Source organism: Microtus oregoni, unplaced genomic scaffold (genome assembly GCF_018167655.1).
Source record: "Microtus oregoni isolate MIOR12 unplaced genomic scaffold, Mior012 000015F_ref0000493, whole genome shotgun sequence".
Classification (NCBI taxonomy): Eukaryota; Metazoa; Chordata; class Mammalia; order Rodentia; family Cricetidae; genus Microtus; species Microtus oregoni.
The window spans coordinates 21,773,045-21,785,447 of record NW_024543074.1 but is presented as its reverse complement, the minus strand read 5'-3'; the positions used below and the strand labels follow the sequence as shown (position 1 = coordinate 21,785,447).

General features: G+C 43.6%; 1 protein-coding gene across 1 annotated transcript in view; it reads right to left on the bottom strand.

Moving 5' to 3' along the window:
* Window positions 1-2,036: 2,036 nt before the first annotated feature.
* Window positions 2,037-12,403, bottom strand: part of Efcab5 (EF-hand calcium binding domain 5) — a 97,311-nt gene continuing 86,944 nt past the window's right edge. The window contains exon 22 of the mRNA XM_041664114.1: window positions 2,037-2,215. Within this exon, the coding sequence (XP_041520048.1) occupies window positions 2,037-2,215 (179 nt within the window). The remainder of the gene's footprint in view (window positions 2,216-12,403) is intronic.

Genomic DNA, 12,403 nt, shown 5'->3' with positions numbered 1-12,403 from the left:
AAAGTGGTCAGGGACAGCTGCAGGTCCCCGAGCGGTGGCTGGTCCAGGACAGGGAGACATGTGGCGGCTGCGGTGGGCAAGAGACAGAGACATGGATAGGCATGCCATGCAGACTGAGATTGGATATTTATTTAGTGGTTATGGAAGGGAGGGGAAAAGGGGAGAAGAGCAGGGGGGGGGGAGAGGGAGAGAGAGAGAGAGAGAGAGAGAGAGAGAGAAGAGAAGGGAGAGATAGAAGCTGTCTCTCCAAGAGGGAGACAGAAAAGAGAGAGAGACTAAGGCTTCAAGCAGGAAAGAAGATCTGCCTGCCTCAGCCGATGGGGGAGGGAGTGGGCGTGGCTTGTCTCTTAAAAACTGTCCCTGCCTGGGACTGGCTGCTCTCAGGGCCTGCTGCCTGCCACCCAGTGGCCCGCTGCCACGGCTTGGGGACCTCCAGCGTTTCTGCTGCCTGCTGCCATGGGGGATCCTGCAGCATTTTTAATTTTTCCATTACACTCAGGACACATGACAACCTGACAGCCTAAGAAAATAAAGCTTAATTTCGCAAATTTTATTAAAAATGGAGTTTGTCATCAGATATCTTTCTTATAGCAAAGATGAAATCTCACAATGCACCAATAAAGTTTGCTGTAATAACAAGCTTTGAAAAAACATAAATTCTTTTGTAGTTATAGAGCTTGTGAAGTTTTTGTTATTAAAAATTGATGTTTTCTTTATTCGATGAGTCATGGACAAACATTTTCCCACAAAAAAATTCTGTTCATTAAAATGATATCTGTGGCAGGGCACATGCTTATACTCACAGCACTCAGAATGCTGAGGCAGGGGGATCAGGAGTTCCAGGCTAGCCTCAGAAATACAGAGAGACTCTGTCTCAAACAAACAGTAATATAAAGGTGACTTCTAGATTGTCACGGAAAGGAGAGGTGAAGAAGGGATGAACGGGGAGGCCCAGAAATGTGAGCCTATTTCCACATTGACCAAAGGTCAGAGAGTTGGAACTTACCTCTAGTTCTTTCAAGGTTATTGTGCTTCTACCACAAAGGAAGGTCCCACCTGGTTGTAAATCAGAACGTTCTGCTCTCTCAAGGTGATTGTCAACAGGTGAGGCTAATAGCCAGCCCTTGTGCTCCAGGAATCGAGAAGTAGATCTGTTCCCACCTAAAACTAGAGTCTAAGGATCCAACTAAGTTCCAGTTCCCTTTATGGAGATAACTTGGAATTCTACCCAGGGAGTGGTTTGCCAACAGAATGTTTTGGTCTAGGGTGTAAACGTGACTTGTTTTGTTCTAGCAACAGAATTTATTTAACTATAAATTTTATTAACTATAAATGTAACCGGCGACTTTCAATTGGTCTGTTCATTTCCTTGTATCATGTTAATGCAATCTTTTGTCTTACTCCTTTTAGGGTCAGGGGTATTTTAAGCAGTTGGAAATTAAACGCAGGTGAACTGGAATTCCCTCCAGATACTATCCTATATGTTTCTCCATTTTATTATTTTCATTTAAATCTTTATATTACTTACTATATTTCTCAATTTCCACGCCTCTACCCTGGCAAGAGGTATTTTTGTCGAGGCTGGTCCCCAACAGATGGAGAAGTAGTGTTTGGATAGTCTTTGAAAAACTCTAAAAACAGTTACAAGTCCACTTCTTAAAATCTTTATTGTTTGGTACTCTTTTGATGTAAAAGCTGCCATTTCTGCACCCAGGCTCTTCCAGTATTCATTATTTTGATATTTAAAAGAATAAGAAGCAATTTCCCAAACAGCCATTGTAGTCTCAGGTCGGATAGAAAGCTCAGACTGGAAGGGAGTTTTTGAATACATTCTGGTACATATTCAGGTCTGTGTGGCTATGACCACCATAACTGCATACTCTTTAGATTAATTTCTCCTTAGGTAGGCCTTTTGGTTTTACAGATTGCTGAGGTGAATGCCAGGGAGCAGAAGAGTCTATGGGGCGTTCCTTTCCAGTTGACAACAGTTCCTTATTAACAGCATCGGCCACGCGTCCTAAATATAGCACCAGTCCTTAACTTTTCTCTGAGAATTTTGCACAAGCAGAGGTATCACTCTTCTTGGGCAGTGGAGGTAAAATACAACTATTTTGTTTGTCTCTTAGCTCCATGAGAGTTAAACAAATGTGTAACCAGTGGTATAGGAGTTCAATGACAAGATTGCCAAATTTCCATACTTCAATTCGAGAATGACCTGCATCAAGAAAGGAAAAGTTAGTATAGGTAATATTGTACTTTAATTATGAAATAAATTAAAATATGATTAAAATTTATGAACTGTTGTGAATCAAAATCATAATAGCATCTCATTTATATATTTAATTATAAGAGAGATAGAATTTAATATTTTCATTTAATGGAATAATACATAGCAGTGAATAGTGAAAGAATTTATATAAATTATAATTATATATATAAAAATTTTATATATACATATATACACACATAATGTGTATAATCTTATACATATTTGGGTATAACTCTTAAAAGTTTAAAAACCTGTAAGGTTTACGAATTCATAAAGCTATAGGAAAAGGAAGGCAGGCAGTGGTGGCATAGCCTTTAATCCCAGCACTCAGGAGGCAGATCTCCGTGTTCAGGCCAGCCTGATCTACAGAGCGAGTTCCAGAATGGCCAGAGCTACACAGAGAAACCATGTCTTGAAAAACCAAAAGGACAAACAAGCAAAAAAGATATAGTAAAAGGAATAAATCAGGTGTGAAATTATAAGTGTCAAATTTATGATCGCATTATGAGAAAAGAGAATAGGACCAGAAGAGGTGGAAAGTTTCAAAGATACAGTCCATATCTTTAAAAACCTCAGATTCAGATGGGCGTGGTGATTAGCCCTGCAACCCCAGCTGCCCGGCAGGCTGAAACAGGAAGATTGCTAGTCTGAGGCTAGTCTAGGCTAGAGAATGATTTTGAACAGGGCCCAAGTGAGACCCTGTTGTAAACTAAAACTAAAAAGGGCTGAGGGTGGAGCTAAGGGGTTGAGCGCCTGCTTAGCATGAAGCCCTAGGTCACTGGCTGCATTGGAAAACAAAGTAACATGAACTGAGCTCAAACAAGGCATGCTAGGGTTGGGCATATTAGTTCATAATGAATACTACTATATTTTAAATATTCTTTAAAAATTGTTTCAAATCATATAGTTTGTAGTGTGAATGCTAATTGGTATTAATAAAAACCCATAGCAGGGCAGGGGTGGCGCACGCCTTCAGGTTGCGTTTCACTCATTCTTGCTGTTCCTAGTCTAACTGGGCCTGGGCTCAGGCGAAGACCTGCTGATTTGAGTTGAACAAACCGTTATATACACACAAAAAAACCGCGACAGAGTGTTAAACATCACTATCCAAGAGTATCTTAACCATAATCTCAATTATCTGCTAGACTTTTAAGATAGATATTTTTATTACATTTTGTTTACTGATTGGTGTGTGTGTGTGTGTGTGTGTGTGTCCAGAGGACAAACTTGTAGGCATTCTCTCCTTCCAACATGTGTGACCCAGGGACCAAATTTAAGTTGCTGGCTTGGTGACAGGGACCTTTAATCACGGAGTCATCTTTTGCACAGACTCCAGAATATATGTTATTGTCTTGTCTCCTACCAATACAAGCAGCAAGTTTCCCTGAGTCAGGCTTGTTTTTATCTTGGTTTTGAAGGAACCTCTACAAGCTAAGGTGTAGCATATACCAGAGAAGCCCCTGCAATGAGGAAACATTCACAAGTCTTCATTTTTGTTTGAAGCTGACTTTAAAACATGTGGATGCAATTAATTGTCTAATGTTCTCTTTACACACACACACACACACACACACACACTCCCTCACTCCCCCCCCCATAAGCACTGTTTTTTCTCATTCAATTGTAAGTGTTCAATAAATGTTGAATTGAAATAACATTAAATTAAGGAATAATTTAATTTCTTTATTTCAAGTCCTAAAAGTTTTTCCAGATTACAGCTCAATAATATTAGTGACAATTAGAATAAGAACAAGAACGGATGCTAGCCATGAGAACACAGTAGGAATATCTGATTTATCTCACTTTATGGGTAATTCTAGACCAATACAAATACCAACTTCAAACCCTGAGTGCGCATTGTTATCATTGATCCCTCTTTGTGCTAATTAACTTCCTGGAAACGTTACAAAGAAATATTACCGATTTCCAAAGATTACTCTGATTATCTTAATGTTCCAGTGTTATGAATCTAAATTAAATAAGAGCCAAGTTCATCCCAGGACACTCCTAGTACCCATCCCAACGAATTTCCTGAGATAAGACAGCTTGGTTCTGTCTTTCCCAAATCCTTGACGAGGGCTCAGCTGCATCAGTGGTTGTTGATCTGGGCTGAACATCCCAATGTGCAGACCCCTGTCTGCCACCATCACTAAACCAGTCACCGTCTCCATGGAGATTCAAGGACAGGAGGACAGCGAGAGAGCAGAGCGCGTTCCCTTTTACAAGCCTCTGTTGCTTATGTCCCGTTTTATTGTTACCAGGACAAAAGCTCAGAACCTGTTTCCCTGTCGTTTCCAGAGAAGGATGTATTATTTACAGGGCCCTATTGAGCCCTCTGAGGAAGCCTCCTGCAGCTGCTACCTTTAACCATTACCATTGGCTGCCACCGCCCTCTTGCGGTAGACAGGCGCCTGGTCGTCACAGCTTGGCAGACACTCCACACCGACCCTCATGGCAGTTCTCAAGAGGAGTCTACTTTTATTTCTTCTATGAATCTACGAAATTATGAGTATTCTGATTTGCCTTAGCAATGCTTACAGTGATCTTTAAACTAACTTTAAGCTCTAAGAATTTCAGAGTAAGACTTTGACTATGTACAGGGATGTATTCAGAAAGCATTTATTATGGTATTTTTAGGTCCCATTTTAATCAAACTTTTAATTACACAGGGAATTCATTATGCTGGAAACATCAGGCTATAAAAAGCATGTTTTTAAATTAAACCTCAATTTGTGGGTCTCTGCTTTAACACTGGATTAATTAAGCTAAATCCTCCGGGAAGCATAGACAATTAGTAAAAACAGGCAAAGCAAAAAGAATGAAGTATTTAACTTCAAGTTTAAAAGCGGAACGGCTTCCTTCAATGACAACGAAGCCAGGACCAGCAGTATTCCTTGACTGTGTCCCTTCTCCATCTGCTCCTATAGTTTGAATTCTCTGTTTCTATTGCTTCACGTTCCCTAAGTCTTTTTAAAATTTAGCATTACTGCTGGCCACGACAAGCTGAGGTCTGTCCAGCAACGCACACTGGAAAGATGTGCAGGCAAGCTGCAGCTGTTCTCACATCAGCACAGCGAACTTTGTGGTGACAGTTGGGCACTTGATGCGTTGCTGTTGATTGGCTGTCATCCCAGAGGCAGACACCTCCTGAGCCGCGCACGAAACGAGTGGTGTGGTGTTGAACGAGGAGGAAATCCCAGTTTTTGATTTATTACGGCTGAGGAGGAGTTTGTTCCACGATGAGTCACGAGTCCTCGCAAGCAAACAGTTCTGCTCCCGTCGTGAGCGTTATTGCTGCGCGTTCCGGGCTTTTTCACAGCGCAGCCATGATTCAAATGTGTGAATTTCGGTCAGTGTAATTTTTTAAATAATATTTTTATTCATTATTTGGAAATTTCACATCATGAACACCCAGCACACTCACTTTCCAGTCCTCTCAGGTCCACCCAACCCCACCTTTGAGACCTTCCCCCCACAAAAAGAAGAAAAAGCAAGCAAACAAATAAGTCCAATTTGTGTTGCCCGTATACCCACTGGAGCATGGTTAAACTCCTGGTGGTCAGCCCTTAAAGAAAGTAGTCCTTCCCACTACCCTACCCCTGCCAGAAGCCATCAGTTGTGGACAGCTACACTTCAGCATCCTTATCACAATTTTTAAAAAAGATTTATTTATTTATTATGTATACCAGTGTTCTGTCTGCATGTATGCCTGCAGGCCAGAAGAGGGCACCAGATCTCATTACAGATGGTTGTGAGCCACCATGTGGTTGCTGGGAATTGAACTCAGGACCTCTGGAAAAGCAGTCAGTGCTCTCAACCTCTGATCTATCTCTCCAGCCCCCCCATCACAATTTTTTTAATTTATTATGTATACAGCATTCTGTGTGCCTACAGGCTGGAAGAAGGCACCAGATCTCATTTTGGATGGTTGTAAGCCACCATGTGGTTGCTGGGAATTGAACTCAGGACCTTTGGAAGAGCAGCCAGTGCTCTTAACCTCTGAGCCATCTCTTCAGCACCCCCTTATCACAATTTTTAAGAGATCTCTTAGATGGCTTTCTGCTTAGGTTGCTACTGTTTTGAGGGGGCGGGGTTCTCACAGAAGCATTCTATGTCCATCTATCTCAACTGTGAATCTGCAGTCATCAATACCATGGCAGAAAGTCGCTTGCTTGTGGGAGCGTGGATCATGGTTACACATGGCTTATGGCCACGGCTCAGATCACAGACATCTACATGGTCTCCAGCATCGGCATGTGCCATGAACCTTAGCATGGTCACCAGTGGCAGGTACAGACCATGAATATCAACATGGCCCTCTGCCACATCGTGGGCCATGGACGCCATCATAGCTCTCAGCAGCGGCACGGGCCAAGGACGTCAATGTGGCCTCAGGTGGCAGCACGGCCCATGGACATCATCATAGTTTCAAGCTGCAGCACAGATCACAGACACCCACAAGGCCTTCAGTGGTAACAGACCCTGGCTGCAGAGGGACCACAGACCCAGACATGGCTTCTGCTGGTAGTATGATCCCAGATATCACCATGGCCTCAGGTGGCAGTGCAGGCCACTCACATCAAGATGGCTCAGTCAATGTAATTTATCTTTACAGAAATTCATGTTTCAGTGCAATAACTTCCGGCCTTTTGGTGACACACCCCAGGCAAACCTGCGGCCATGCTCCCTTTGTGGCAAGACATTCAAAGAACTGTCTTCACTTTCCCCTTCGTGAACCATCTGTGGCAGTTTGAGTGCAGCTGTCGCCACAAGCTCATTGGGAGTGACACGATTAGGAGGTGCGGCTTTACTGGAGTAGGTGTGGCCTTGTTGGAGGAAATATATCACCGTGGAGCTTTGGGTTTCCTATGCTCAAGATACGCCCAGTGTTTCAGACTACTTCCTGTCGCCTGCAGGTCAGGATGTAGGACTCTCAGTTCCTTCTCCAGCACCCTGTCTCCTTATGCCATGTGCCACCATGATGACAATGGACTGAACTGTAAACTACTCCATTAAAAGTTTTTCCTTTATAAGAGTTGTTGTGGTTACGATGTCTCTTCACAGCAATAGAAACCCTAACTAAGACAGAGGTTGGTACCAGGAACCAAGGTATTGCTGTGATAGGCCTGACCATGTTTTTGTGTGGAGGAATGTGAACTCCGGTACTTTGAGTTAGAAAAGCAGTGGAAAGTTTTAAGTGCTGCCCAATGGACCTTATTAACAGGAGCAGGGAGACAGTGGTGCTGAGGATGTTTTAACTGTGGGGGGCTGGCTCAAGAGGATAAGAATATCAATATGTGGACTAGAGATCATTCTCGTGATATTTTGGTGAAGAATGTGGCTGCTTTTTGCCTTTGTCTGAAGAGTCTGCCTGAGGCTAAAGTGAAGAGATTTGGATTAATTCCCTTGGCAAAGAAAATCTTGAAACAGCCTAGTGTTCTCTCTGTTGTGTGGTTATTAATAGTCACTCTTCTGAAGATTTATAATGAGCAAGGAAAAATATAAAATGTACGATTTGAGGAGAAAAGGGGCACTAGAAAGTGAAATAGAGCTAAATCCTGTGTACTAGGAGATCAACAGATTAATAAATAGAATACAGGGAGTGGTAACCTCAGGGCAAGATACCACCAAGATAAGTTTCCAACTTACAAAAAAGAATTAAAAGAAAAACTTAGAGCCAGGTGTGGTAGTACACATCTTTAATCCCAACCTTCAGAGGCAACGAATCTCTTAATTCAAGGCCAGCTTGGTCTACAGACTGAAATCCAGGAAAGCTGAGTTTAAGCAGTGAAAAACCATGGGAAACAGAAAGCTGGTGAAGATGTAATTGAATAAGGGGGGCCATGTTTCAGTCCCAGCAAGCAGCACAACTTGTTTCTGGCTTTAGAGACAAGGAGAGACGAAAGGGGCTATGGAATCTTCCTCCATGACTAAGGAAAGCTGTTGAGGCCAGGCATGTGTCAGGGGTGTCCCTGAATTTCCCAGGGAGGCCATTGTGTGAAGCTGTGAAGGAGAAGCCTGCATTGCCTTGGAGTCCCCAAGTGTTAGAGATGCCAGAGTCATGGGATACTGTTGAGGCAAGCTACTAACAGGGAGCGGAACCAGCCCATGAAAGAAAGCGCCTTGCAGTCAACAAAACTGAAAATAGTTGGTGATTTGAAGAGAACAGAACCCAAGTCCTCTGCTCCTAACCGCTGAGCTCCATTCATCTCCTCTCCAGCCCCTTCACCTTGTTAGCTTTTATTTTTTTATTTTTTATTTTGAGACAGGGTTTCTCTGTAGCTTTGGAGCCTGTCCTGGAACTAGCTCTGTAGACCAGGCTGGCCTCGATCTCACAGAGATCCATCTGCCTCTGCCTCCTGAGTGCTGGGATTAAAGGCGTGTGACACCACTGCCTGTCAACTTTTAGTTTTTAAAATAGGTGGGCGCACCTGTGGAAGCATGCGTGTAGAAGCCAGAGCACAGGGCTTGGTCCTTACAAGACTTGGTTATCTCCTTCTGTCTTTGCGTCCTGGGGATTGAACTCAGGATTGACATGGAGATGCAGGGTTTGGAGTTTGCCCAGCTGTTTTTCCGTCTTGCTTTAGTCCAGCACTTCCTCACTATGCTCCCTTCCCTATGTTTGGAATGGAAATATGTGATCTTGGTTTTGATTTTTATTTTATAGGAGATTATGGCTAAGAGATTGCATGAATCTCAGAAGAAACTTTAAACTTTGTACTTTAAAATACTGTTGAGACTGTGACAGACTATGGAAACTTTTGACGTTGGACTAAATGCATTTTGCCTATGATATTGTTACATGGGGGCCAGGGAGTGCAATGTGGTAGTTTGAATGTAATTGCCCCCCATAAGCTCATTGGGAGTGTCATTATTAAGATGTGTGGTTTTGCTGGAGTAGGCGTGGTCTTGTTTAAGGAAGTATGTCATTGTAGGGGTGGGCTTTGAGGTCTTTTATGCTCAAGATATGTCCAGTGTCTCAGCCCACTTCCTGTTGCCTGCAGGTCAAGATGTAGGACTCTCAGCTCCTTCTCCAGCACCATGTCTACCTGCATGCCACCATGTCCAACTGTGATGATAATGGACTAGACCTCTGAAAATGTAAACCACCCCAATTAAATGTTTTTGCTTTATAAGAGTTGCCGTGGTCATGCTGTCTCTTCAGGGCACTATAACTAAGACATCATCTATTGGCCAATAAATCTCAATTTTACATCCCCACCTAGAACTCTCTCCAAAATCTGAGTTCTTTTTCTAGCTACCTACTCACATTTCTGCTCACAGCCCAATAGACGCCCCAACCTCAGCATGCCAAATGTGAACGCTTTAAGAATACTTACCTTATTTATTTATGTGTGTGCATACATGTGCCCGTGTATGTGCAAGTGAGAGCCCACAGAGGTCAGAATAGGGCATTGAATCCCTAGGAACTGGAGTTACAGGTGGTTGTGAGCCACCAGATGTTGCTGCTGGGAACTAAACTCCAGCCCTCCGCAAGAGCAGTGAGTACTCTTTCTGCATGCGAATGCATCTGAGCCACCTTTCCAGCCCCCAAACTTGAACTTTTCCTCTTTCCCCACTGAGTCTCTTCCCTGTAGTGCTCTCTGATTTCACTAATGGCTCGAATTCTTCCAAACCACAGTCAACTATTGCTCTTGCTTTGTTCACACTTCACGCCCAAACTGTGGAGTTCATGTTGGGTCTAACCAGAGTCTGTACTATGTATACCTCTGACCATTTTTCACTGTCTCTGTCGGGTCCACTCCTGTTTGAATCCCTGCAGCAGCTCCTCTGATTGTTCTCTTTGACAGCAGCGCCCCCCACCCCCAAAAGCCTTTTCATCACAAAAGCAGAATGTTATTTCCTCCCTCCCTCCTCCCTTCCCCCTCTTTCTTTTTTTTTTTAGTGGGATCTTACAAGGTCTTGGGTAGCCTGGCACTCACTGTATATATAGACCAGGTTAGCCTTGAACTCACATAGGTCTGTCTGACTGCCTTCTAAAATTTGGAGTTAAAAATGGGCATTGCTATGCTCAGTTCCTTATATTTATTTATTTTATTTACTTTTTTTTCAAAGATTTATTTTATTATGTATACAATGTTCCTCCTGCATGTACACCTCTATGCCAGAAGAGGGCACCAGACCTCATTACAGATGGTTATGAGCCATTATGCGGTTGCTGGGAATTGAACACGGGATCTCTGTTATATAGGGTCTTGCCGTGTAACTCAGGTTGACCTTTGAACTCATAATCCTTCTGCCTTAGCCTTTGAGTGCTAGAAGTATGAGCCACTATCCAGGCCATAAGAGTGATTCTTTCAAAGGATAAGCCGTGTCATGAAATACTTTCTGCTTTCTCATATTATATTATGATGGTGTGATAGGTTGAGTCCGCTCCCCAAGCCATCACTTCACCTTATAAGTATCTCTAATTCTCTTACTCTGCTCCTGACACAGTGTCCTTTCCTCTAGACTATTTCAACACACGGCATACTCCTGCCTTCTGCGGCCTTTGTATTGACTCCTTGCCCTGCCTGAAGCACACTCTTTACAAGTTATCTATATAGCTGATTTCCTCACTTAAATTCCGCCTTCTGACGAGGTCTGTCTGTTAACATCTGCACTGCCTCGTTCAACAAGCCCTTAGGTGGGAGCCACAGCACCACCTAAGAGAAAACAAAATTCTGCCCCATGCTTCCTCCCTGTCTCCCTCAAATGCGCACAACTGCCTTACTCTGCATACCTATTTTAGCATGCCTAGATCAACTTACTGCATATCCCAGGAGCCTCTCAGGACTCACACGGTGTCTAGATGCTGTTTAGGAAAGAGAGCTCTTAGGAATCCACCTCATAGTACAGCTCAGGGGGACTTCTCCCACTTCTAGAAATATCTCAGATAACACAGAGAGTTTCAGAGTGCGGCATTAGAACGAGCGGAGTCGCAGTTCGCTGATGACAATGGGGAGGACACTAAGATGTATTCTAAATATGGAGGCCCTGCAGACTTCCCCGTTAGGCTCTAGGACCTGGGAGAGTAAGCTGCTTCCTCTCCAGGCAGTAACCAAGAATCTTGTCACACAGGAAGCCGACAGCTCAAGATAAAGAGCTCAGAGAGGCGTAGAAACCGGAAGTGACTCCATTCATACAGGAATCGTTTAATCTGAGACAGAGATCCAAACACCAAAAGAGAAAGAAAGAGGAGAAACTCCAGGAAGGAGAAGACTTCAAGGTGCAATTACCAACGCCCTCGGAGACCTAAGCAAAATGTCAACCAGAGGCTGGAGAAAGCAAAGGCTTAGAGAACAGCAATGCAGGTGCTCTCAGACATCAAACACACATACCTCCCCCGTCAGCAGAACTGGCAGAGGAGACTGAATTTATCAGCATGTAAAGCAAAAAGGTAAAAAGATGGAAAATAGGATGGAAAATGAGACATTAGTTAGCTCGTTAGCTTCATGCAAGCCAATAAGAGATCTGCGGAGCTGTACTCCAGCCACTAAAACTAGGATTTTGAAGACTGAGTCTAGGATAAGCAATGTCTGGAAAATGTGTTACAAAGAAGGACGATAGGAAAGGGAGAGGAGGGTCACCATCAGCCTCCAAGTCACCTGTCCTGGGTAAATGCACTGGCCTGCAGGGGGCTGAGCAGAGAAAAGGCTTGCCAAGAAAAAGATGCCCGCCCCTTCCAAGCTGACGCAGCTTCAAGCAAAGGCACACAGCTCAGTGAGTGAAATCCAGGTTCGATTTAGCTGCCGTTTGCCTCCTCAGTGGGGCACCTCTGTGTAGTGCACAACTTGCACAGCTGCGGTGGCAACCTTGATGCTCTGTAGGCATCTAGGAGGCGAGGACCCAGATTTCACAATTGAAATGGCCCAGCAAACACCCGGAACATTGAGTGAAGACAGCCACATCAAGGCTCATCATTGGGAAATTTCACAACCTTGGGAATAAAGGGACGATGCTAGAGCTTCTGGGGAGAAGCAAAGCAAAGGTAACGTTTGCAAGATCAGAAACAAGAAAGGCTTCCAACACCTCACTAGCTACCTTGGAAGTTAAAGGCTATGCAGACATTTCTACAGAAGTGAAACAGAGAGCTATCATATGCCCGAGCGATTTCACTCCTAACTAAAGTTT